The 27,786-nt window shown below is 49.3% G+C and overlaps 1 protein-coding gene across 1 annotated transcript in view; it reads left to right on the forward strand.

Annotated features, from left to right (window-relative positions):
* Positions 1 to 27,786, forward strand: part of LRRC20 (leucine rich repeat containing 20) — an 83,319-nt gene that overhangs the window by 681 nt on the left and 54,852 nt on the right. The window contains exon 2 of the mRNA XM_028109689.2: positions 5,188 to 5,332. Within this exon, the coding sequence (XP_027965490.1) occupies positions 5,251 to 5,332 (82 nt within the window). The 5' untranslated portion in view covers positions 5,188 to 5,250. The remainder of the gene's footprint in view (positions 1 to 5,187; positions 5,333 to 27,786) is intronic.

Consider the following 27,786-nt stretch of genomic DNA (forward strand, 5'->3'; position numbering starts at 1 on the left):
TGCGCGAGGCGCGGGGACCCTGGCCTGTCCTGGAGCACATTCCTGGGAGGCGCTGCCGGAGGATGCCTAGGTGCTTGGAGCGGAGCGCGCGCGCGGCGCTGCGAACCCCGAAGCTCAAAACCAGGCGCCAACCGGTCCCGCTCACCCCGCAGCGGGCTCCTTTCCCTGGGGTGGAAAAGTGGGTCAACTCTCTCCAGGTCTCGAGGGCTTTCGGGGCTACTTGGACACCATCCAGCCCTCCGCCTCTCACCTTCCCACCTGCTCCCCCACCTGGCGTGGCCGTTAGGAACCGCCGGAGCCAGCGATGCGGGAGCTTGCACACATGGCTCAGGAGGCTCGAGTTGCCCTTCGGAGCGGCTACCGGGCTCTAAAGTTCCCAAGTGACCACACCAGTAACTAAATATAGGAGCAGCTGGTGCGGACGGGGTGTCGCAGCAGCTCCTTTGCACAGATCTCCGGGCTCCAGATAAGGTAGAGTTCTCACTGGGGAGAACAGGAGCGCCCGCAGGGGGCTGCAGTCAGGGGTTAAGCAAAAATCACCCCAACTCCAGCCTTGTATCCCGGTGAAACTAGGTCATAGATCCAGAAGGGCCTGTTGCCAGCTCCCACAAAGGAAGACAACTTTTCTGGCGTTCAGTTTCTTGTATCCTAACTTACTGTCTGTACCTGTTAAATCACCTAGGGGTAATGCGTTAATGTGGGAAGTGCTTAACGTTGGCAAAGACCTTTCGCAAAAGACATTTTGCGAAAGGTCTATCATTTACTTTTGTAAACAACCCAGTGAGGGAGGTGGCATTTCCAACTGCTCACAAATCCTGGTAACTTTCCAAACTCTGGTCTTGGGCAGCTGTCCTCAGAAAACTTTGCCTCACTCCCTGCAGAGAAACAGCACAGAGTTTCAGTAGGGCCTACGGCCTCCTGCCCCAGTGGTCTGGGGACAGATTGGCTACCTGTCTCCCTCTTTCTCTCATCTCGTTGGGTCCCTCTGCTCAGACCGTGTCTCTCTTCCCGTCGGGCAGGGGCACACATGCTCCTTGGGCCTGGCGTCACAGCCCTACTAGCATCTAGCTCATTCTTCCTCCTGTCACTCAGTCTCTCCTAGATGAGGGAAGCTCATTCTGGCCCATGCCCCATCTCTATAACTTTATTCCGCTGTGTGGCCCTTTTAGAAGGTGCCCAGGAGATGTTTGTTGGATTTAAACATTTCCTGAGGCTATGATGCCCGCTCCCAGGAAAGAAGAATTGGGGATGCAGGGAGAGGAATGTGTGGCTGGGGGCAGCAGCTGTATGAGTACGGCTTTGGAGCCTGTGCTGAAGGGTCTCCAGGATTTGGAGCACTTGGCCTTGAAATTAGCTAAGGCTTCCCTGCAGTCCCTTGGGGACACTCTCTGACTTTCTTCTACTAACGACTCTGCCTGTGGGTTTGCCCCAAGGAGCCCAGAGCTTGAGTCTGTGGGGTTCTCCTGGGGCTCTGTAGTTGGGTTCCGGTTCCAGGAAGGCTCCTTCACATGCTGATTTTGGTTGACTCACGTTGTTTATAGAGACAGGGGCCCTCACGCCCTAGGGGGCTGCCCTGCCTAGGGGCTTTTGCACTCTGTCAGAAGTAGGTCCATAGTTCTCTCTGCCACTTATATGTGACCCAGACAGTTTTCTGTTTTTCTCAAAAACAGTGTTAAACAAAAGAAAAGAATAGCTTTATTTTTATTTCTTGCCCCGCCCCCCCCCCCCCCCCCCGCAACCTCCTCTCTTGGGGTTTCTGTTATATGCTAAATAAATCTTGCTTTTATTGTTGTTAAAGAGGCCCAGTGTTGGTTTAGATCTGAAAGGAGCAGTCAGTGACGTTGCCCTTTTGGGGACCCATTCCAGACTCCTATCCTGTTCTTGCCTCAGTCTGGGGCCCCCTTACCCCATCTCGGACCTTACACAGCGTGTGGCCCTACCATGCTCCTCCCTCACAGTCCTGGCTGTGCCAGAGTGGCAAGCCTTTGTCATCTGACCCGAGAGAGGCAGAGTGACCTGGACTGTAAGAAGGAATTCTCCCTTGAGAGGGGAGGAGTTGTGTTAGGTGAAGGGAAAGTGGTTTCCTGGTCAGTTAGTGGGGGTGGCGATTTTGGGCAGCAGGTACCTTTCGAGGGTCTAGGACACATCTGTGCTGTATCCAGAGCATCCTCTGGAATGTAAGGGGCCCTTCCTACTAGTGATTTTCTCTGACAGCCAGACCTTGCAGCTTGCTCCTGTTCCTGCTTTGATGTCCATTCTCTGACCCACACCGTAGAATGTCTTCACTTGCCACAGGGGGTGAGATTTTTAATTTAATTAGTTTTCATCAGTGGGCTCTATGGCCTAAGGCATCCCCTGCCCTGCTCCTCCTCCCCCCCCCCCCGCCCCCCACCAACTGGTGGCAGCTAGGAGAATTGTAAGCATAGTGCCTGGCTGAAAGTAATCAGCCCAGACAGTTCCCTGCAGGGTTAGCGCAGACCCTGGGCAGCTTGGAGATCTACCTTCCCTTTGCCTTGTGCTGGGAGGTTAGGATTGCCTCAGTGATATTTCCTAGAGCTGTCCATCACAATCACAAGTCAGAGCTTTTTCCTGTGTTTCTGCCCTTTTCATTCTTACGCCGTATACCTAGTAGCTGCTCCATATGTTTTTGTGATTATGGATGATAAGTATTGGAGATAGAGCAAGAAGGAGCATGGTATAGTAGGAAGAATCCTAGGCTGGGAGTTAGGAGACCTAGCTTCTTTGTTTCCCATCTAGCTCATTTGTTTCCCCTCTTGAGCCCTCAGTGTTCCCATTCATAAGGGTTAGAGTAAGTCACCAAGATCCCAGCAACATCGCTGTGACTCAAGCTTAGGGGATGGTCCTAAGGGCAGAATGGTTGAGGTGTTGGGTTTAGTTTGCCATAGTCCTCACTATTCCCCACTGTCCCACCCTGGCCCACCTTATGCAAGTTGTCTACCTAGCATCATTAAGCCTTTGACTCTACGACCCTTCTCATTTAGACAGGGTCTTAGATTTATTGTAAGAGTCTATTGACTTGTATTTAGAGTTGAAACCCAAATGATGGCTGTTGATCATCATCATCACCATTGGGGTATCCTAACTAGGCATCTGTATTCAGTTTGTGGTGTAAAGTGTGGGGGAAGGGGAAAGCACAGTATAGAGCTGCTCCCTGTGCCAAGCTGCCCACAGGCCGACTGGGGAGACAAGTATGTATATTTTAAAAAGCTCACAAACAACCCAGGTGGCTTGTGCTAAATCCTTAAGTGGTGCTAAAACTCAGAGGGAGGAGAAAACACTGAAGGCTGAGGCAATCAGGGAAGACTTCCTGGAGGTGGAGAAGGAAATTCTAGTCATTCCTTAAAGATGAGTTCCACTTAGTTCCTTGTTCAGGTCACATGGGTATGAAACTGGGATTAGAAGCCAGTGTCCTGTCTGCATGTGTACTGGTTTATTCTCTTGACTAGAATTTGTTGAGACCTACATGTCCTGGGCCCTGGCCTGGAAAGATGTAAATATATTTTTTAAAGATTTTATTTATTTATTTGACAGAGAGAGACACAGCGAGAGAGGGAACACAAGCAGGGGGGAGTGGGAGAGAGAAGCAGGCTTCCTGCTGAGCAGGGAGCCCGATGCGAGGCTTGATCCTGGAACTCTGGGACCATGACCTGAGCCAAAAGCAGATGCTTAATGACTGAGCCACCCCGGCGCCCCTGATGTAAATATTTTTGTTCAATCCTCATATGAATCCGGTGCGGTGGGTATTACTAGCTCTCCTAGTCAAATGAAGAAACTACAGCTCAGAGTAGTTAAAAATCTTTCCCAAGGCTCCTGAACTAATAAATGGCAGAGTTGGGCACTAGGCCTGTCTTCAAAAAAACTAGTCTGTTTCCACTACACCGTGGGTCTCAGACCTTCAGCATTAGCCTCTGTGGTGAGATGCACCCACATACTGGATTCACCACTAACTCGATCAGCAGACGGATGGGCCTGGCCACCCAGCTCAGCCTTGCCTGCCCTGCCTGTGTAGTTGAGCTCATTTGCATTTTTACGCGGTGGCTGATAGCAACTGGGACCCCTCCCCCACCCCCCTTCTTTCTGTCCTCACCTTCTTCGACCTCTGACCCTGAGAGCGAGCCCATTAGAGCTCCTTGAACTGTCTTTGAAAGCTGGGATTGGGATCCAGAGGCGAAAAAGGGCACTGACCTTGGCCCCAAGTTCATTCTGTCCCTGGGGTGCTGCTGCCGGTGTTGTGGACGACTTTTGTAAAGAGGTGAGCGCTGGGTCTGGAGCTGGGCTGTAAACATTGTTGCTGTTGACTCCTTTTGACCTTGGCCAGGTCATCTAGTCCTTCTCTGTGCCTCAGTTTCCTTCTCTGTAATAAACGGAGTTGGAGACCTTTCTAGAGTCCTGCATGTCTTTAACACCAAATAACTTTGTGTTCCTCACCCTTTTTGAAGCCTTTTCTCCCCCAGTGATCCAATTTCCCTTCTTTCCTTTCCTTGCCCCGCCCCCCTTCTCCCTCTGGGTCTGATAGATAAACTCTGATCAAGGCTGATCATCTGGTCTGTGGGCTAAAACTGTAACCAACCCTAGCCTTCCCTCCAAGTTGACAGGTGGGAAGGGAATGCTTGGAGACCCGTCCCCCCCAGACTGTGAGCTCTGACCTGGCAGGCTGGCTCCATTTGCCTCTGTGCCCCTACTTCCCAGCACGCAGGAGGTGCCCGGCAGAGGTGGGTGAGGTGAGCCCGGAGCTGGGGGATTTGTCCCTGTGGTTGTGCACAGGGCACCAGTCCAGAGGCTGTGGGATGGAGGGACAAGTGTCTCTCCCCTGCAGTTGGCCACGCTCCGGCTCATCCCCACTGCTCTGCCTGTTAAGTGTGTCACAGGGGGCACACACCTGAGTCCTCACACCTGCCTGGCCACTGTTTCAAGCCCTTGCCCTGAGTCTGGTGAGGTCACACGTGTGGACCCACCCAGGAAACTGGTTAGGCTAGGCTGCCCACGCCTCTGATGGGCAGATCAGCTGCACATGGCCTGGTCTCTGGGCCTCTCTGGAGGAAGTGAGTGGCCTGGCACCCTCCCTGCAGGCTTCCTGCAGCCTGGGTCCCACCCCGTGGGAGGATGGCTTTGGGGGTGTGTCCCCAGCCTGGGGGCGGGCACTTCATGGTCCTGTGTCTTCCCCAGGCACGGGCCCCCTTGTGAGCAGCAGACCGGCCTGGTGGCTGGCAGCAGGACCCCCTCGCCTGCATGCTGAAGAAGATGGGTGAGGCCGTGGCCAGAGTTGCAAGAAAGGTCAACGAGACTGTGGAGAGCGGCTCTGATACCCTGGGTGAGTGAGGCCAGGGCCTTTCCAACTGCAGGGCGCCCCGCAGGCAGCGTGTGAAATCAGCTTAGATGTAGAAGTGAAAGAGAAGAGCAAAGAGACGGTATCACTCTTGTCCCGAGGAGAAGCGTTCCATGGAGTTTTATTGCACTTGTGCTTGGTGTGTGCGCACCAGGGAACCTGTCTGTACTGCCGCCGACTTGGAGTGGGTGTGTGCCCTTGGCCCAGGTGACAATAGCTGCCGCTGCCGAGGAGCCCCAGGTCCCAGGCCCCGTGCAGGTGCCTCATGAGTGTCGCCATATTGAATGCTCACTGCGGCCTTGTGATGGTGGATACCGGCCAAGCATGCCTAGCCTTGGTCTTCAGATGAGGAGGTGATGGAGGGTCGAAGGCAGAGGGGGCTTTTCCTAGGTCATCCAGCCTAGAGGCCCCTTTTCACACCACTATTTTACTTGAATTGTGTCATATATTTTTTGCTCTACTTGGTCATAGCGTTTTATGCCAAGTCTTCAAGCATCTAACTGAATTCAACAGATACTTATTGACTGTTTGCACGTGTAAGGATTACATGCATGTGTGTATATGTGTCTCACCAGCTGGAATGTGTGTACCCCTTAGAGCCGTTGGCATATTGTGGGAACCCCCAGGAGGGGAGCACGTTCCTGCCTTGGGGGTGATTGTGTAATAGGGTGGGATGTGAGTAGGGCCTTTGGCACGCAGAGAGGAATTCCACAGGCAGGTAGGGATGTGTGTGCCCATGTGAGTTTGTGTCTGTCTCTCCAAGGAGCATTTCCGTGGAAGTTATTGCCTGACCAAAGATCCAGAGACTGGGAAGGTGGAGCATTTCTGTGAACAGCCATTGGTCAAATGTGTCTGAGGCTCCTGGGCAAAGCGTGGTGGCCTAGAAAGTGGAGGGTCACTCAGCCTTCAAGATGAGTTTGGGGGCGCCTGGGTGTCTCAGATGGTTAAGCGTCTGCCTTCTGCTCAGGTCATGATGCCAGGGTCCTGGGATCAAGCCCTGCATTGGGCTCCCTGCTCAGTGGGGAGTCTGCTTCTCCATCTCCTCCCTGCTTGTGCTCTCTCTCGCTCCTCCCTGCTTGTGCTCTCTCTCGCTCCTCCCTGCTTGTGCTCTCTCTCTCTATCTTCCACTATCTCTGTCTCTCTCTCACTCTCAAACAAATAAATAAAATCTTTAAAAAAAAAAAAAAAGATGAGCTTGGTCACCACCTCCTTCAGGAAGCCCTCAGCCCTACACCATCCACCCCTCACCCTTTCTTCCTCTGTAACTTTTCATTCAGTGTCCCTAGAGGGCAGGGACGTTTGCCCCCATCCCCCAAGAGCCAGAGCCGTGTCAGGTACTTTGTAAGCACATAGTGTTTGCTGACCTGAGCTAAAGCAAGAGAAGCATTTCCTCTGGCAGCAGACGAACTTGAAGGTTGTGGTTGATTTTGGAGGGAAGTTTCTGGTGAGCTGATAGCCATGGGCCTGTAGGAAAAGAATTCCGGAATCCCATGCTGGTCACTGACATGGTCGTACTTAGCCCAGTGTTCAAGGCTCTCTAACACTCACACGGCCTGGATTTGAGTCCCCACTCTGCCACCCACTAGCCCACTCCCTTAGTAGGGTTGCCTAACCTCTAACTGAACCTGGTTTCTTCATGTCTGTAATGGGGATGGTGACTGCTCCTACCTCATCAAGGTAGGCCACAGTGGCCTGGTCGGAGAGGAGTTGAACGTTTTATTTAGCCTTGGCTGTCTTGACTGGAGCTCGAAACTTTCACAGGGAGGTGACCGGGTCTTTAAAATTAGGTCAGACCGATGGAGGCCCATTTATCTCTTCAGTGCCCAGCGAAGAAGCAAAACTCCAGACCAGGCCACTGGGGGGCGCTTGCAGTCCTGACCCTTCAGCAGGTGGAGTTCCTGGGCTCATGCAGTCTGAGGGGCCTGACGTCTAAGCTCTCTGCATGTACCGAGCATCTGCTGTGTGCAAGGTGCTGGGGGGCTCCCTCGAGCTACGTGCAGTAGAGTTCTGGACGTGAGACCAGCCCACCGCTGTGGGACCGAGAGCAGTGAGTGACAGGAGATTTCCATGCTGAGCCAGGTCAGACACACCACAGGTGGTCGGAGTTCAGAGGTGTGGGAAATGTTGCCGAGTGTTAAAGGCATCTGGGAAGGCTTTCTGGAGGAGGTGGGAATTGAAGTGGGTCTTGAAAGATGGGCAAAGTAACCCAATATGGTTCTCATGTAAAACAGCAAGCAGTCTGACACAGCCTAAAAAACCAGCCCCAGAAAATGGCTTAAATAAATTTTGTTAAAGCTGTACAATGCAATTTATGGAGCTATTAAAAGTAGTGCATAAAATTTCATTGCATGCTTGAATGAAGACCGGCAGATTGTTCCGGAGAACATGAATTAGAAAAAAGCAAGGATCCCAATCTCTACAGTGAGATGCTAGTTATGTTAAACATGTGTATATACAGGGAAAAAAATTGAAAGGAAATAAAACAAGACACAAATGGATGTTAGAAGTACTCTTGTGCATTTCCTGAACGTTCTATGATAAACATATTACTCTTTTAAGTAGAGAAGTATGGATTTTAGGGAGAGGACCACCTGCCACTGTAGGAAGTGGAAGTAACACTTCCCAACAGCAGATGAGAGTTCCGGGGATTGCTCCTTCTCTCAGCCCGTGGGTGCAGACAGGACTTCTCCGGCTTCCTCCCTTCTGCTGGCTTCCCCTCCCTGCCTCCCTGTGCACAGACCTGGGATGTAGCCCTGAGATGGCTGGCTTAGAAGCCGCAGGTGTCTCTGCAGGGCGGAAGGTCCCTGTGGAGATGGAGACTGGGCTGGGAGAGCTCAGTTACAGGCTCTCACCTTACTCAGGTCAGCATCACGCGCGCTCCCCCCGGGCACTCGTGGGTGCCCTCTGGAGCCAGGCTTGCTTCTCCTGCAACCTGAGCCGTGGCTCCGGGCCCTTTTCTCCCCACCCCAGGCCTCTTCATCACCCCCTGGCCCCCCTGGTCTACCCCTCAGCTTGAGCTGAAGCCACTTTTCCCCAGCCGCTTACCCCTCCTCAGCATTTTCGAATGAGCTTGCAGAGTTGGGAACTCTGCACCGTCCTCAGGCTTTCCTCTCCATCCTTTCTTTGTGTCCCCAAGTTAGTTCTTTGTCTTTGTCAAGGCCTCACGCCCACCTGGGCTTCCTGGGTCCTCAGACCCTCAGGGGCCTCTGTCTGACCTCACTGTTCCCTTGGCAGGCTGGGCTGCCCTGCACCCCACTCTTCTCCAGGGGAGAGGCTCCCAGGCCTTCGGGGATGACTTTTAAAACCTAATCATTCTTGCCAAGGAGCGGGACTTGGAAAGGTCTGGGAGAGTGGCTGGCTGGGACAGAGACTCTGGCAAAGCTGGCGGGGCAAAGGGGCACCCAGCGTGAGCCGACATTTCCCAGGGCCTGCTGCGTGCTGGGCACAGATGTTTGACACCTCTTTTCATCCTTTCTCTGGTCTTTTGTGCTTCCTTCCAGAGGATTCCTGCCTGTGTTCATTTCAGGAAAATTCTGAGTCATTAGCTCTGGGCACATTGCTTCCCCCCATCCCTTGGGTCTCTTTTCCCCAGAATTCCTCCTGGGGTTCCATTCTGGGTGTCCATGTCTCTAGCATATTTCCTTTCTCTCCATCTCTCTGCTACATTCCGAGATCCTTCAGCCATTTCATGGTTTGCTTCTCCATTTGTGTTCAGTCTGCTCTTGAACCCGTCGTTGAGTATTAAGGTTACGTATTTTATTTTCAGAAGTTCTGGGGGCACCCGGGTGGCTCAGTTGGTTAAGTGTCCGACTCTTGATATCAGCTCAGGTCTTGATCTTAGGGTTGTGAGTTCAAGCCCTGTGTCGGGCTCCACGCTGGTGTGGAGCCTACTTAAAAAAAAAAAAGTTCTGTTTGGTTTTTTTAAAAATCTGATTTTATATACTCTGTTTTCTCTTCAGATCTGGTAGATCTTTTACCTTTTCCTAAAAAAAAAAAAAAATCCTACTTAAGGAAATAATATCTTATTCCTTTCTTATGTGTTTAAATCTATTTTTTATTTCTTTAATCATTTGACTGTTATTGCCTTTTTTATCTTTTGTACTCTCTCTATCACAGGGAGTTCTCAGTGGCCCATGTCTCTTGTTCCTGTTGACCCCAGCTCACAGTTGGGTGTTCTGGGTGGATGTGATGGAATTTCAGACCCTGTACTGTTGTCTGGTGGAGCCTTGTCTGGGCTGAGGGCGTGTCCTCCAGGGGGGTTGCGGTTGCTTCCCCCAGACACCTGCCTGTGACCAAGTTAGAAACACCTCTTTTGTTAGAACCAATCTTTTTCGGCCTGAGGGGTTTCTGGGCTGTAAGGGAAAGGAATATTCAAACCCCGCACTCACTGTGAGGGCAGGCCTGTGATTTCAGAATCATAGAGGAGATTTGTTTTCCATGTTAATTCAGTGCCTGGGCCAAGATAGAGCCACGTTCTTATTGTGAAAACGTGTGTCTTATCCCTAGTCCACTCTTTCTCTGAAGGCAGGCCTTCAGACCTCCAGCTTTCCTTGGGGTCTCGGCTTCAGCGTCCCTCAGGCAGGCCCAGCGCTGCCTTCCTGCCCCCTTCTAGGCCTTTCAGCCCGAGCCCCCGGCAGCCCAGCCTCCCAGCAGCTGTGGCCGGCGGAGCATCAGTGTCGCTGTCCCGTGGACATTCCTCTCGCTCTCCCACGCCCGCAGCTGGCTCTTATTAAACTCCAGGCAGTGGTGGCAGCACTTGGCTGCCTCACTGAATCCCCACAGTGACTTTGGGACAGGAGTGATCTTTTAATATCCCCATTTTACAGATGAAGAAACCGAGGCAGAGCTTTGCAAATCAAGGGTTTCTTAAGGGGTTGGTGGCACGAAGGTGTTCAGCTTGTCTCCTCTGCCATGTTGCTTCTGAAGTAGGGGTTTCCTGGTTTCCTAGAAGCTGGAGCTAAGGCTGAGGATGTGATGCAGGTGTTGAGAGGTGGGGCCGGTTCTGTCCCAGCTCTGGGTGGCCTTTCCTGCTGAGGGCCAGGGGAGGAGATGAGAACGTGGTGCCCCTGCTCCCCTTGCATGTTTGCCTCTCTGCTCACTCCCTGTTGGCACCGCGGTCGGGCCTACCCTGTTCCTTGAAAAGGAGGGAGATTATCAGAAGCTAGTATCTGCCTGGTCATTTAAGATGTCTCAGGTGGTGATGGGGACAGCTGCTACGGGCTGCTTCTGTTCGCAGACAGATCCATGGACCCTGCTTGAGAGCTTTAAAGGTGAAATCTCAGGGTGGGCAGGGTGATCTGCATTTGAACATGAACCCTGTATGATTCTTCCCTGCCTTGAACAAGCCAGTGGCTTATGATTTACAATCTGGAACTTCCTTCTCGTGGTGGGTTCTGGGCGGCTGGGCAGGCCTGGGTGTGTGTGTGCGAGAGAGAGAGAATGAATGTGAACATGGGTGTGATCCATTCTCATGGAACTGAGCAGCTAGGCCAGGAGCTGTGCGATAGTCAGGTGGGCAGACCAAAGCCAGTGAGAGAAGGGACCCCCCCCCCCTTTCCTACTTCCCTCCGTCTCCCAGGCTCATCCCCACTTTGCTGCTTCTGCTCTCACCAGCAGATGGCGCCATGTCACCGGTCGACCAGGTGACAGGTGGCTGAGACCTGGATTCGACCAGACTTGACCAGACTTGCTGGGCAAGCCTGAATGCCCACGTCCTGAGGAGGGCTTCCACTCCCAGCCCAGCTCATGTCCTGTATTTACATTCCTAGCTGACTCCCACAGGGATCTGATTTTGCAGCCCCTTTCTCGAGCAAGGGTATTCAGAAAGCTCAGTATTCAGGAAGCTCTTAATATATACACTCACTAAATCAGAATATCTTCCCTTGGGTCGGACACTGCCCTTTTTCTTTTTTTTTTTTTTTAAGATTTATTTATTTATTTTGAGAGAGTGAGAAAGAGAGAGAGAGAGAGAGCGCGAGCACATGAGAGGGGGGAGGGCCAGAGGGAGAAGGAGGTTCCTCCCTGAGCGGGGAGCCTGATGCGGGACTCGATCCCGGGACTCCAGGATGATGACCTGAGCTGAAGGCAGTCGCTTAACCAACTGAGCCACCCAGGTGCCCCAGACACTGCCCTTTTTCAAGAAATACCACATTGAGTACCTACTGTGTGTACCCCACTTAGAGGAACCAAGTGGCCCAGGAGTGCCCAGTCTGGAGGGGGAGGCAGACACACACACACACACACACACACACACACACACACACACACACACAGTGGCCCAGGAGTGCCCAGTCTGGAGGGGGAGGCAGACACACACACACACACACACACACACACACACACACACACACACAGTGGCCCAGGAGTGCCCAGTCTGGAGGGGGAGGCAGACACACACACACACACACACACACACACACACACACACACACACACAGTGGCCCAGGAGTGCCCAGTCTGGAGGGGGAGGCAGACACACACACACACACACACACACACACACACACACACGCTCTCAGGCATGCTGTCAGGGAGGGGAGCCGCCAGGGGCTGTGGGGGAAGCAGTTTTTCTTGACCCTAGGCAGGGGCCTGCGTGCCGTTCCTGGCCCTGAGCCCAGGAAGCTGGTGCTGGCGGGGATGACGGGTGTGCCTGTTGCTCGGCTGTGTCCTGGCCGGGGGAGTCCTGCGGGGCAGCCAGGCACAGGTCAGTTCTGAATGTGCGGAAGAGGGAGTGGGCCCTCAGAGGGCAGCCCTCCACCTGGCCTGGGCCACCTGCCCGTTGCCACGAGGGCTGGAAGCCTCTGATCTGTGTCCTCAGCTTCCTGCCTCTCAGTTGGGAAGGCAGACTGTTGTCACTATGAACCTTTGATTAAAAAAAAAAATCTGATAGGTATTGCATGTGCCTAGTGTACAGAGCATGAGATCCAAAGGGTAAACAGTGGGAAGCCAGGCTTCCTCCCACCCTGTCCTCTGTGCCCTGGCCCCTCCCTCCTTGGCATCGTGTCTTGTGGAAGCAGAGGGCTAGTTATAAGGCCCTGTTGGGATTAGACTGACAAGCTCTGGAATTGCTAGGGGTGAGGATGGTTAGCTGAGGTCCGGAGACTTTTTCAGGACTGTTTCCAGCAGTGGCGGGAGAGGACCCCAAAGCCCAACAGGTGTGGCTCAGGTCTCTCTGCTGGGGTTCCCGGAATCCCCTGCTAGAGCTTTGGGAGCTCCAGTGGCCACGAGTCCCACCTCCCCTCCTCCAGCCCCACTGTGGACTTTAGACTTCTGGGGGGATGGAGGCTAAGAGTGGGGGTCAATGGTGGGTGACCTCCAGCATGGCCATCCTGTGTCTTGGGTTGCTGGTCACCGCAGTGCTGCCCCACACAGGGTGCTCAGCATGCATCTGCTGGGTGCATGGACAGGTGTCCTCAGCCCCTCCGGTGTTGGGGCAGACCACTCAGGACTCCCCACTTAACCCTCCCCCGTCATTCTTCCATCTGTGGAAAGGAAACTGCCCGGCTGTGAGAACTGGTCCAACCCTGAGCGGGCTCCAAGGAGGCCCTGTGGGAGGCGGAGAGCCCTGCACAGCAAGGAGGCCATTAGCCAGGTGTGAAACACTTGCAGGATGGAAAATGAACCAAGTGGATGAGTCCTGCCTCTACTGTATCTAGTTGTATACACCCTGGGCATTGGCTGAGCGCCCATGCTGAGGGGGTGGTATGGAAGAGGAGGCATTGCTGCTGAGCCCCCCGAGGATGGAGCAGGTTTGGGGGTATGGGTGTGGGTCAGGCGTGCGGGGAAGGCCATTGTAGGGAAAGGCGTCTCTTTGGGTGAAGGTGTGGCCACAGGCAGGCAGGCTGGTGCTTGCGAGGGGGACAAGGCTGTGTGACCCGGGAGAGTAAGGCGAGCCCTCGGGTGTCACCTTCAGTAGTTTCTACAGCAGAGTCCTATTGCTGATGCAAAATGAACAAACCTTTTAGAATCTCTAAAAGCAAGAAGGAGAGTTTTATTAGAGCCCAAATTAGGATAGCTGCCCAGGAAACACGCTCTTCATGGGGAACAAAGTGCTCCGCAGAATGATCGGATTTTACAGGGTTATATATTACAGATTATATACTTGTTACATCTTGGAAAAGCTCAAAAGATTGTAGATTAGCATATAGGCAGGAGTCACGAATGTTGTGATGAGGGACTGTAGGGAGCCAGAGCACTGATCGATATCTTAAGGATGAGAGGGGTCTTCCGTAGGCCCCTCATGCACAAAGGAGATGTCCAGGGTACGCTGGCGGGCCATAAGTCAGGCTTTTGGTTTGAACAAAGTTGATATACAGTCACGTTGACTTAGAAATCTTAAGATGGCTTCCTTTGTATAGCAGGCCTTTAGAGCGTTTTTTCTCTCGTTTCCCCCTTTCGACCTATAATCTTTTGACAGAAAGTACTGATGGCCATTATTCTGTGCCTTGATTCCAGGGTGTTTGCTTATATCTGCCCTGGGTCCCGCATGATTCTCGATGCTAGGCCCAATTTAGGTCAGAGGAGTCCATGCCGGGGGGTCAGTAGTAGGGCCTCTAATAGGGAATGTTACAATTGAGATATACTTTTTCAGTGAGACCAAATTGTCTTGCAAACATGTATGTGTGCTTTGCGGTGAGTTTGCCTTTACATTTTTGGGGTGATATTTATAGCCTAAATATAGAAATAGTAATAAAAGCCCAAGTAATAACATTTGAGGTAACCAACAGGGAATAGGTATGGAATTAGAAAGACAAGAGAGAAATCCATTTTATGTACTTTGATCATCTTAAATTAGAGTATCTGTTTACCCTCTTTATCTACGGTTATTTGTGCTTTGTTATATAGTTGAGCTGAGTGGTTTAAATGGTAATTAAATATTCTGTTATTACATGTAACAATTTCCCTGGCCAGTTGGTTTCCATAAATATTACATCTTGTGGTGGTTATAATTCTATCTCCCAAAACATTTGGTCATCAATATTAATATTAGCATAATTTTTTAAAGATTTTATTTATTTATTTATTTATTTATTTATTTATTTGAGAGCTAGTGAGAGAGAGCATACTAGCAGGGGGAAAGGCAGAGGGAGAGGGACAAGCAGAGCTGCTGAGCAGGGAGCCTGATGTGGGGCTCGATCTCAGGACCCCAAGATCATGACCTGAGCCAAAGATATACACTTAACCGACTGAGCCACCCAGGCACCCCAATATTAGCATAATTTTTAAAAGATTTTATTTATTTATTTATTTGAGAGACAGAGCGTGAGCAGGGGGAAGGGCAGAGGGAGAGGGAGAGAGAGAATCTCAAGCAGACTCCCCGCTGAGTGTGGAGCATGACATGGGGCTCGATCTCATGACCCTGAGATCATGACCTGAGCTGAAACCAAGAGTCGGACACTTAACTGACTGAGCCACTCCGGTGCCCCAGCATAATTTTTGTTAGCATCAGGCAATTCTGTTTGAGTTGCAAAGCTAATATTACACCATATAGCCATAGCATTATGGTTACAAAATAAATCAAGGAGTATTACAGAGGTGTTTTATAAAGCTTTCCAACGAAATCTTCCTTTTCTTATATACTCTATGTTATGGACATAGCCATTTGTATGGGCATAGCTGTTATAGGCCAAGTTGGAGTGAATTCAGGGTTCCTTGTTCAGGGCATAACCATGTATCTTGCCTGAATTTGCGGATGTCAGTAGATATTGGAATCCAGAAAGAATCATTGGCTGAAGGGGCCCATTTTCCTCCAATGGGAAGAACTCTGGCGATATCTACAATAGTTCCTATTCCTGTTAAGACATTGAAAAATGTCAAAGCCTGGTTGGCTATACATTTGGGCACAGAGGACAATAAATGAACATTTATATAAGACACAGGGGTCTTTAGTGATTTTCCACAGATGAGAGAAGCTGTACATTTTGGGTTTCGGCCGTTAGTAAAGGCCACTGACCAGTAGTTACCTCAGAATCTTCTGGGTTGTATGGCAGAGTTAGATTTGGGAGGTGGCTGAATCCAAGTCACTCCCAGAACAGTATCTCTGAAAGATACCCATGTTTTTGTTTTTGTTTTTTTTATTTCATCTTAGGCTTTTCCATCCGCAAAAACATGGTTAGTGATTACATTGGCTATTTTGGCATGTTGGACAAGCTGCCACTAAGTTTCTCCCATTGTGCCTGGGAGCCTTTCTTAATAAATTATCACCTAAGTTTATAGAGACACAAGGGTCAATCCATTGAATGTTATATACAGTGCAGCTTAAATTTGAGTTAGATGGTATTTCTTGAGAGGTTTTTCTTAATGGGGGCCCTTCATAATATATAAGCACCAGAAGCTAACGGAACATTAGAGTGTTCCCAAGAGCTCATAAACATTTTACCTAAGTTGTCTGTTATAATAAGGTACTAGGGGAGTATTTGAAGTTATATTAGTTAAATTAATGAGTAACCATGATATTTTACCAGAATATAATAAAGGGGGAGATGAAAGCCAACACGTAGGTTTTTATTGCCTTCTAATATTACGATCTAAAAAGGAAGAAGAGTAGAATCACAGGCCTGGTCCCGAATCTTGGGAAAGTAGTCTACCCTGATGTCATCTACTTCTCATCCTGGTTTGTAGTTCAGATGGCTCTGATGATCTTTAGTGGCCCACTGAGCAATGGGCACAGAGATTATGTACATGTGAGCCACTGTGGCCGATTTCTTTATATCATATTTAGTTTGTAGGGCTTCAGGAAAAAAAGGCAATTTTAGTTCTCAAATGATTCCAGGTCAAAGGGCGGGAGAAAAAAATCAACATGTTAGTTTGGAGAGTTGTAGCCAGGCATTGGAGGGCATTAGAAGAAATTAGGATCTGGTCTAATTTCTAATGAATAGTATTAAAATCTAATATCTACAAAGATGTGTTACCTGAAACATTTTCTTTATATAATCACCCTCATTTTTACCAAAAATAGCCAAAATAAGGGCGCCTGGGTGGCTCAGTCATTAAGCATCTGCCTTCAGCTCAGGTCATGATCCTGGGGTCCTGGAATCGAGCCCCACATCAGGCTCCCTGCTCTGCGGAAAGCCTGCTTCTCCCTCTCACCCTCCCCCTGCTCGTGTTCCCTCTCTCTGTCAAATAAATAATTAAAATCTTTAAAAAACAAAACAAAACAAAAAAACAAAAATAGTCAAAATAAGACAAATTTCTTTGTAAAATAAGTCCAGTTTTAACAAACTTGGCTTAATTTATTTATATAAACACAGAAAGAATAGTGATTGACCACATAAGTTCTTTTAAATCTGTTTTGCTGGAACTTTTTATAAGGAATTTTAGATTGAACTTTTAATAGCTTCTAAAGGCCAGAAGCCAAGCTAAATATTTGCCATCAGTTTGCCTGCAATACTTGTAGATTTGAGTGAATTCCTCTTCTCAGGGTCCCCCAAATATCATGAGGTGCCTGCATCTGCCAGGAAGTGACCTTCTTTACTCACCTGGTAAGATTGCTGGGAACTCTGTTAGCAAGATGTCAGGCCAGCATTTCCAAGGGGTTCTGTTGGCTCCATAAAGTCAACCTTAGGTCCTTAAAGCTGTCTGGTCATATCTGAGTCTATGCATGCCTTTCTCTAAATACAACCTTCCAGTTAAAGCCTTGGTAATATAGCCAAAGGTGTCCTGTTAAGAGAACAGATTCTTTTTTTTTTTTTTTAGATTTATTTATTTATTTTAGAGAGAATGAGAGAGAGAGAGAGAGCTGGGGAGGAGCAGAAGAAGAGAGAGAATCCTAAGCAGGCTCACACTCAGCATGGAGTCCAGTGTTGGGCTGGATCTCTCCATCCTGTGATCATGACCTGAGCCAAAATCAAGAGTCGCTTAACCGACTGAGCTACCCGGGCGCCCCTGTAAGTCATAGCTTAAGAGAAAATCTGGAAGAGCAAACATTAGAACTAGCAATGTTTCAAAGAAGAGTCCTAAAAACTCTAATCATCTTTCTCAATTCATTTAGTCCCATGTTACTAATTCTTGTTCTGATTGAATGCAGCTTTTCCATTAGTTCCGGAAATTCTTACCCAGTTTAGTTTTATGATCTTAAACATACTGTATTTGTCAAAAAGTCCTTTTCACGAATCTCCGCAAAGGATGAAACACACTTTCAAGAGCATCAGAACAATACTGTAAATAAAAAAACACTGAAAGATGGACATGGTTAAAGATTGGATGACAGTTCATTATAGTGCAGCTGACAGGGAAATGCAGTTATTTCTGTGACACACAACATTTCAATAAGATGACTTTATACCAGGACATGTTAAAACTTTAGGGATTTCATATGATTTCTAGAACAGTTATAGCCTTTACTCATACAATATAACCTAAGAAGGTTATCACCGTTTGTTTGACAGTGCTTCCCATGTAACCTAACATGCCGAATAAACAAGCCTAATTAGTCAAAAAGTGTTATTTTTTTTAAGGAAGTTCTATGCCCAAAGCGGGGCATGAACTTATGACCCAAAGATTAAGCGGCACATGCTCTATTGACCGAGCCAGCCAGGCACCCCTGATTAGTCAAAAAGACTTCATTCAGAATTTGAATATTTGGGAACATTTGTTAAAAACCTCTGACGGTTTTAAAGTACATACCTAAATAGGACTTAATATTTAATTATCTATTTAACCAGGATGGCAGTTACAGATTCCAAAGGCAAACACAGAAGTTTACCTGGTTTTTAGCAAAACGTAGCTCCTCTAATACTGAGAAGTTTCAGTTCTCTTAGGTAATCAAACACCTGATAGACAAAGCATAGAAACTTTGGTTTTCTGGGCAGATTAAAAAAACAACTTTGTTTATAATTTCTTATTAAGAGCAGACCAACAACCCAAGAAAACTTTGTCTTTTTAACACAGAGAGACATCGAATCTCAATCTTATACCAATGTACTTTTAAAGTTCATTCATTCCAATCTTAGTCCTGATGCACATAAAATTCTTTTCCAATGATTCCCCTCACAAACCTACAACTTTCTTTTTTATTCATATTCTGACCTAAGCCTTCTCTCTCTCTCTCTCTCTCTCTCACTAGTCTCATTTTAGGACAAATTTGCTTTTTTCTTTCCTCAGTGAAAATGTATTCCCATTCCTCACAGCTTTTTCACCAACAACACATCTTGGTTTCCTTGGCATTCAGAGTTGCTTGCCTTATCATTTTCCAGCAGTCTTAATTACATTTATCAGAACTTTTACTTTTAGAAACCTATCTCCAGTGAAAACTAAGTAGTGACCAACTGTGAACTATTACCCCAGAATTCTTCAGATTGGAAATTTATGAATACATTTCATAATTTCTAGAAATGTGTGTTGTTTTTTTCACAGTACAACTTTCAGTAAAGCACAAAGCACATTTACCAACGGACCCAAGTGTCCTCAGTTTCTCTGCAGTAACAAGCCAAAAGCAGACAAACCTACATTCATTAATCAGTGCTTTTGTATTCTGTCTTATTTGGAAAAGACTTAGCTAACCAGTGAATTCAACCCAGTTTATCAATAAACTTAGCAAAACTTCAAAGTTTCAGGTTACCAAAGATTTTGAAAGCTATAAACCTTTGTATTTATCCCACCTATTTTTTTTAATTATTTATTTTTAAGTAATCTCTACCCCCAACATGGGGCTCGAACTCACCGCCCTGAGCTCAAGAATTGCACGCTCTTCTTACTGAGCCAGCCAGGCGCCCCTCGACCTATTTAACAGTTACCCATGAAAACTTCATGGGACAGACAAAATTAACCATCATTTTAGTCATTTTTACTGACAGATTGCAACAGATAAAAGATGAATTTAATAAACTCAGAAGTTGATCATCTGTATTATATTTGATGTTGAGAATGCCAAAAGACATGCCTATTTTAGTTAAACCAACACACTTTAATACTGAATCATTTTCCAGATCCCGTGAACTTGAAAAACATTTGCATTAATCTCCATCTGAGTTTTAGAATGCCTGATTCTTATAAGTGCTTGCCTTTTAACCAATTAAATAGAGCTCTTTTACAAATTAATTTTAGCAATGCCACCTGGAAGTAGAAAAAATATCTCACGTCTATAACACACATGGACAAACATGATGCAAACAAAATCTAGCCTTTGTTTCATTAATTTTTGTGGAGAGGACATTAAAGGCCCAATTTCCAAATATCTCCTTTTTATGGAAACAGATCTCATTGCAAGAGAGCATTGTAATTTATAGATCCATTCATCAGTTATTTCCCAGTTAGAACATGGCCAGTTTTGTGCAGAGATGCCAAAAGCTGTGCCCACAAACAAACCAGAAGAAGCTGAGAGTACCTCCATGCGTGTTGGTTCCTCCTCAGAAGCCAAGAGCTTCACTGAGTGACCCAGACAGCTCCCTCATTTCTGGTTGCTCGGCTTTCTTTAATTGTATGTGCAAGAAAACTAATTTAGACATGTCGGAAGAACCCCATATGGGCCATCTGAGACTCGGGTTATCCCTAGCTCCCTTTACCTATTTCGGCAAACATTGCACAGGGATGTGTCATATGTGCTGTACATACAACCTGCTGGGGTTCCTGTGAGTGGTTGTTGGTTTCCCCAGGAGCTCTTCCACTTTTGAAGAGAGATTCTCCATCCATGTTAGTTTTGGTGTTGGAATAGGGCTTGAGCAAAATCTAAGGATATTAAGTGGGGTTGGATCGAGAGGGTGGTGCTGGTGAATGTCACCGCCAAAGGGCCGTGGTGCGCTCTATTTTGTGTCTCCATCTCTCCCAGCAAGGTCTGAGACCACCAAGAGGGCTCAGAGTGCCAGATGATGAGTCCTTTTGTGTGTGTCCCCGAAGAGGCCAATTGTTAATTACCTGATGCGATGGGAAATTCCTATGGGACTGCTACACATCTCGAGGAATATCCTCAGATACTTGCACCAGGCTTTCACTCACTGGAAAGCACCATTTGGCCAGAAGGACCATGTCCCTTCTCTTCGGAGCTGACTGATTCAGTCTCTCATATTTCCAGCCAGAAATGGATTCAAGGCTTATATTAATAACAGAAGTCAGAACAATGCCAAGTTAAAACAACCACCCCATCCACTCCAGCCCGTCTAGGTCATTTCCACCTCGAGAACATTACCAGTAACCCTTAACAGCTCAAATAAAAGTCAGGACCATTAACTCAAATTGAGGAGGTCCAGATATGAGAAGTCACTGATACCCCTTTGAGGTGTGGAGAAGTCAGAGGGGGCATAGAGGGCCCGAGCTGGTGCCTAGTGGAGAGTTCCAGAGGGTCCCCAGGTGTCCCTGGGCCCCCTGCTCTGATATCCTGCCATCTACCCCCAAAATGGTAACTCAAAATGAGCAAACCTTGAGTATCTCTAAAAGCGAGAAAGAGTTTCATTTGAGCCAAGTTAGGACAGCTGCCCCCAGAAACACGCCCTTTGCAGGGAAGAAAGGGCTCTGGAGAATGAACGGTGTTTACAGGGTTATATACTTTTTACATCTTGGAAAAGCTCAAAAGACTGTAGATTTGCATGTAGGCAGGAGTCACCAGTTGTAAAGGAATGCGGGGAGGAGGAACAGTGATCACCATCTCAAGGACGGGACGCATTTTCTTTAGGCTGCTTGCTCACAAAGCAGATGGACAGTGCACGCATGGTGGGCCACGAATCAGGCTTTCGAATGAAGTTTATGTACAGTCGTGTTGATCTGGAAAGAAATCTAAAGGGGCACCGGGGTGGCTCAGTCAGTTAAGCATCTGCCTTCAGCTCAGGTCATGATCCCAGGGTCCTGGGATCGAGCCCCGCATCAGGCTCCCTGCTCAGCGGGAAGCCTGCTTCTCCCTCTCACTCTGCTGCTCCTCCTGCTTGTGCTCCCCCACCCCCGTTTCAAATAAAATATTAAAAAAAAAGAAAGAAGTCTAAAATGGCTTCCCTTGTATATCAGGCCTTTAGAGAGTTTTTCTCTCATCACTCTTTACACAGGGTTTCGGTCCTAAAGACAGCCTAAGAATGAAAATCACCTAGAGTCAGAATGACCCATGAATACTAATGAACTCATACTTATTTAATACCCACGATGTGCTGAACTGTCCCGGTTGTTTTGTATATGTCTCATTCGGTCCTCCCTGGGACCCTGTGATCTGTTCATCACTCAGCCTGTGAGGGAACTGCTATTACTCTCAACTCCCAGAGGGAGGAGACTCAGCACAGAAAGCCTAAGCTGCTTCTCCAAGGTGGGGGTATCGGGGGGTGTGGGGGGGGATTCAAAGGCGGGCACTCCGGCTGCAGAGTCAACGTTCTTACCCCTGGCTTAACCAACAGCATGGGATAGAGCACGTTGATGGCTGGGAATCAGGAGAAGTCACTGGCTGTGGACAACAGACCCGTGTTGTAGGGAAAGACGCGCCTTCAGACACTAGAGTCACACTCAGCCTCTGAGGTCAGAAAGTTCCGTGGGGCCTAAGTGCCTCTGCTGTACTTAATCTGGGCAGTTTCTGAGCAGGGAGTGACATGATCCAGGTGAGGTTAAGGTGGATCACCACTGGGCAGAGGATGGATGTGAGAGCAGTAGGAGGGAAACCAGGGAAGAGGCACCTTCCGTAGGCCAGGCCTAAGCTGGTGTGGCTTTGTCTCAAATGGGGCCCGGGGTTGGGGCGGGGAGATGGGCAGGGAAGGCGGGGGATGGGGGTGGGCAGCTGATTGGTTGTGGAAGCATGCAGTTAGAAGCCTGGTCATGCCATAGCAGAAATAGGGAAGTCTGGACCGTTTGGGGTGGATAAAGGGATTCTGATGAGTTGGGGTCCCCAAGGGACACATCCCTGAAGAAGTGCATGGCAAAGGGACTGGAAATACTAGCACAGCCAGCTGGGAATGGAGATTTCTGTGGAAGCGTTGCTGCCTGGGAGCAGCGCTGTCTGTCTCAGCCCCCACCCTTACTGTAGGGACCCTGACAGCCTGCAGAGCATCCTTTACCTCTTCCTCCAGCGTAGACCCCTGGACACCTGGCTGTCACTGGCACTTGAAGCAGCATTTTTTTAAGGTGAAGAAAAATACTGAAATCACTCAATTAATTATGCAGCCTCACAAGATACATGTTGGCAGAAGACTGAAAACGTTCTGCCTCAGAGAGACAACCAAATAGAGGGTGTTGTGGCACCAAACTCTGGTGTTCCTCAAGTAGGAAAGTGTTAGCCTTGGGAAGATGATTTAGCGAGACAGAGGGGTTTATTAAAATCAAATATTTCCAGAAACGGCAGTATACCATGGAGGGTCTCCGACACACCCCACGAGGTCAATGTGGTGACTGACTGAAACGAGAGATCTCCGCCGTCCTCTGCGGGCTAGGAAATGTGGTTCCTTCCGAGAGACAAGTGCGGCAGAAGGTCATTATCTTTGAAGAGGAGGTTGGATTCAATAGACTTGTCATTAGCACCTGCCTCATCTTGGTTGACTGTTTTGCTGAGGCACCTATTTTAGTCGTGCACCAATTTATCCCCAGGATTCCTCATTCTGTCAAGTTCATTTCAGCAGACCTTTATTCACCATGTGCTGTGTCGGGCTCTGGAACGCTCTGCAGAGGATGGGAAGGTGAGGGAAGCAGGAGGGAGCTAATTACTGAGCTCTGGAAGGCATCCCATAATACCGTGTGTGTGTGCGCGCATGCGCGCGCGTGCTTGCGTGCACGCTTGTGTTTCTGCCTGGGCTGTCCTCTGCCTCGATCTTTGCATGCCCTGCTCCTTCCTACTCTTGTCTCAGCTAAGTACCACTTCCTCTGAGAAGCCCTCCCTGACCACCCTAGTAAGGGTGGCCCCTGCCTCTGCCTCAGTCACCCGGTCTGCCATCACACCGTTTTCTTAAGAGCAGTGTTGCTGCTTGACATTCCCTCAGGTATTTGTCTATATTTACTACTTTTCTCCCTGCACTAGAATGTAAGCTCCTTGAGGTCAGGGACTCTGTCTTGCTTACCACCGTCTGCCCCGACAGTGCTAGCTCAGGAGACCTTTGTCAAGCGAATGACTGCATCTAATTTCCTCAACAGCTCTGGACAGGTGGTGTTTTCACATCACTCACAGAAGGGGAAACTGAGGCTCTGGGAGGGCCCTGGTTTGCCTGGATTTTCACAGCCAGCAGATCTTGTGCTGGACTTTGCACTTGAGTCTGTGGGCCTCCCACGCCCCCTGTGACATGCCTCCCCACCTCAGTGGAACCTGATCCCTGCCCTCGGGGAGCTCTCTGCCCAGCCAGGAAGTGTGGGCACCCTGACAGAGGCGACAGACACACAAAGGGGGCTTGAAGGTGGGAGTAATGACATCACTAGAAGACATGAGCAAAGGCTTCATGGAAAGACAGCCTTTACAAGGCGTTGTAATATGGTGGTGATGAGAGAGAAGGTTTTTGAGGCTAAGGGAATAGCACCAGCAAAAATACAGAGGTGGGAAAGTAAAGGGAGTTTGCAGAGAACAGTGAACAGTCTGGCTTGGTCTGGGGGTAGGAACTCCCATGACTTGTGTGAGGGACTTCTGGAAAGGGGAGGTGGGACCCAGACCCCTCGGCGGGAACGCAGGGCTGCAGAGGGTGGGTTCCACCCATGTGGCGTGGGGTGTCCTGAAGGTTCTCGAATGGGCAAGGGTATTCAGGTGATGGGGAGGGAAAGGTGGGGGCAGGAGGCAGAGCCAGGGAAAGAGATTCTTTAATAAAGGAACAGCCGCGGTCATTGTCAAGGTGGATTCCAGGATTATAAAGCTGTCTTCAGGTAAACAGAAGACCATCTTAGTTGAAATCTTCACATATTGGCTGCGGAGGGCTTGGTTCTTGCTGTGAACTCAAACCTTAGATATTAGCTCACTGTTTTCCTTGTTCCCCAAAAGGGCCTCTGTGCCCCCATTTTACAAAGGGAGAATAGCAAGACAAAGCTTCTCAGTGGTGAAGGGTAGAGTTAAGTCCAGAAGTGTTTGCCCTGCTCAGTGCCAGGCCTGAGGGGTCATCAGCAGGAGGATGCACATTTCTCCTGTCAAGTTCACCGCTCATGGGTCTCAGATGCAAGTCTGCAGATATTTACCAGTTGGGAGAAGATGATCCAGGACGAACAGCAAGGCAGGCGTCCTGGAGTTGGAGGCGAGGTGGTTAGGGCACCCTTCCTGGGGGAAGTGGGGCTGGCTGGCCAGAGGATTTGTGGGGGCAGAGGGGAGAGGGAAGGGTGTTCCAGACTGGGGGAACGGTGCGGACCAAGTCCAGGTGGCAAGTGAGCTCAAGGACTGGCGGGTGGGCAAGACAGGGCATGCAGGCTGGTGGCCCCGCACTGGTGTTTGATGGAGTCAGATGCTGAGCACAGTGCTTTTTGGAGACGTTTGCTACTGTTTCCTGGTCCCTTCATCCAGCTGTGACCTCAGGAAGCCCAATTACTGCTCAGAAAACCCATTCCTCCCAGGCCTGTTCGTTGTTTCCGACCCTGACGGCTTGAGGAGAAAAGGCGAACATTTAGTCGTTAAATGTGCACACCGCTCTCTTGCGCCCGGGCCTGCCTTTGTTGGTAAGCGCGGTTCCCCACCGTCAGCCACAGCCCCCTCACCGTCTGCCCTGCTCTGAAGTGGGTTCCAGGCGAGTGGAGTTGTCTGCAATCTCATCACCCCCAGAGATGTCCACGTGTACCCACATGTGGGCTCCTGCCCTGTGGCCCGCGCCTCAGCCCAGGCAGGGGTACCCCCAGGGCCGACCCCAGGCTTCTCCGGTGCCCAGCACGTCAGGCCAGGGAAATTTATTCCGGGACATGCATTGTCCCCTACTGTGGATGAGGCATTATGCCGGGCACTGCAAGTGTTGGGGAGCCTGAGGGGCATCTCGACACGATTCCTGCAGCAAGAAACAAGTGTTTGCCTCCCTTTGACTGTGCGCAGGTGACATTCACAGTTTTCGCCATGTCAGAGGGCCAGCTCTGCTCGGTCATAGGTGGAATAACGTGGTCGACCCTGAAGTCGGGCTGCCCAGATTCGAAGCCTGGCTCTGCCACCTCTTGGCTGGGTGACCTTGGGCAAGTGACTTTACCTCTCTGATCAAGTTAAGTCTGATCGGAGTTAGGTTTCAATTTGCTCATCTCTAAAAGGTCCTTGCTTTCTAGAGTTGTAAGGATGAAAATTGTGTTATGTTTAGAAGGGCGGCCAGCATATTCTCAGTGCTGTAAAAGTATTAGCTGTGATTATTGTTAATTAGCATTTTTCTTTAAATGAAATTAGCTTAAATAAAATTTAAAAGGACTTTATATCATGACTATAAATGGAAAATCAGTAGCTGGTAACCATAAAAATAAATATGAAAACAAAACATGGTTAGGAAATCTTAGGTATATAGGTTGGGCTTAAATCTGCTCCCCCATTGGGAAGGGGGTAAAGCAAAGATGAGAGGGATGGCCAGCTCCGGACCGAGAGTTTGAAAGAGGCATTTTTCGCCCTGTGGCTCACTGCCATTTGCATAGTGATTACCATCCAATTCCTGCTTCTCAAAGTGGTGTCAGCATCAGCATCACCAGGAAGTTCATTAGAAATGCAGATTCCTAGGTCCCATCCTGGAGCTGCTGAATCAGAACCTGCATTCTGACAAGGTCTCCAGGTGACTCATGGGTACATTTTGGTTTTTTGTTTTTGTTTTTTAAGATTTTATTTATTTGACAGAGAGACACAGCGAGAGAGGGAACACAAGCAGGGGGAGTGGGAGAGGGAGAAGCAGGCTTCCCGCAGAGCAGGGAGCCCGATGCGGGGCTCGATCCCAGGACCCGGGGATCATGACCTGAGCCGAAGGCAGACGCCTAACGACTGAGCCACCCAGGCGCCCCAGTACATTCTGTTTTGAGAAATCTGGTCTGTAGTCACCAGTGTATGTGTCCCACTCGAGGTGCTTAGGTTCAAGAGTGACCTGCCCAAGGTCACTTGAGTTAAGAACAGCAGCATATCAGAATCCCAGGTCTCCAGACCCTACTCTGCAGGGCAGCATCCTCAGCGGAAGTCAAGCTCCACCCCATCTTCACTTACTGTGTGACCTCGGACAAATTCTTAACCTCTCTGAGCCTTTGTTTCCTTATCTGCCAGAGGAGACTCGTAATAATGCCCTCCCTCGGGCGTGGTTCTCAGGGTTATCTAGAGAAGATGCTCCGTCAGCGTTGGCAGCTGTTGTCTTCGTAGAAGACTTCAGGGCCCGTCCCGTCGTGTGGCCTCTGCCTGGGCCGGCGCTGGTTGCTCCAGAGGTGTTGGCGGCCTCACTGCCTTCGTCATTACGCTGCTGTGTCCGCTCTGTTCCCCTTTGTCCCAATGTGTTAGCGATGAGTCATCTGTTAAGTTAAAATAATTGAATATCTCAAATGTTGACTGTGTGTCATTTGGTGGTATTCTGCGTGGGATTTATTTACTTTTGATTCTAATCAAATAGGTGTTTGTGGGTTTGCTGGCTTGCCGGGAAGACGCTGGCACTGCTTCGGCAAGTCCCAGATCCCACGGTGGTCTCCGTGCCGTGAGGCTGTGAAGGGGGTGACTGCCGGGGGTCCTCTCCCTCCCTCAGCCAGCCCGGGAGCTGGAGCTCGGCCTTGTAAATGAATTCTCACCTGGAAACAATGTCTTTGCATTCCCACAGCTGCATCTCCTAGCCCCCGAGGGACCCCGTCTGCCACCCTCCGCGCCGAGCTCCTCAAGGACATTTTATTTCAAGCTCAGAACAACCCTATTCGTTGGATCATCTTGGTCTCGTTTTTTTTTTTTTAATTGAGGAATAATTCCTATCCGTAAAATTCTCCATGTTAAAGCGCAACATCCCGTGGTTTTTACCATATCCGCGGGGCTGTGTAGCCCTTACCACAATCCATTTAAGAACATTTTCATCACCCCCAAAAGAAACCCTCTCCCGTTAAGCGGTCGTTCCCTATTTTTCCCATCTCCCCCAGCCCCTGGCAGTCTCCTTTCTGTCTCTGTGGATTTGCGTATTGTAGACATGTTCAGTCAGGGGAATTATATAGTATGTGGCCTTTTGTGACTGGCTTCTCTCACTCGGCACACTTCCTGAGGTTCCTCCATGTTGTATCAGCACTTCATGCCTTGCCGTGGCCCCGTGGCGTTCCATTGTATGGAGATAGCGCATTTTGTTTGTTCCTCCACTGACAGACATTTGAGCGATTTCTATTTTCTGGCTTTTGTGAATAGTGCTGCTATGGATGTGTACCTACAGGTGTTGGCATGAATTCTTGTTCCCATTTTATTGAAGGGGAAACTGAGGCTGGGGTTAAGTAACTTGCCTCAGACCTCATCACAGAAAAGCCCTGGCACAAGGAAAGCCTCGGTCTGGATCCTGAGGAAGAGTGAGCTCTCAGGCCCCGCCGCCGCCACCACCTCTTCCTTTTTAGGTCTCTGGCTCTCGTGTGGCTCTCGTGTGTTCTGCCCGTTGGGTGTGATGGCCACCGGCCGGGGGGCCAGAGAA

This window comes from Eumetopias jubatus, unplaced genomic scaffold, assembly GCF_037043125.1.
Source record: "Eumetopias jubatus isolate StellerSeaLion01/CBP00866 unplaced genomic scaffold, mEumJub1_p1.0 scaffold_17, whole genome shotgun sequence".
NCBI classification, from domain to species: domain Eukaryota; kingdom Metazoa; phylum Chordata; class Mammalia; order Carnivora; family Otariidae; genus Eumetopias; species Eumetopias jubatus.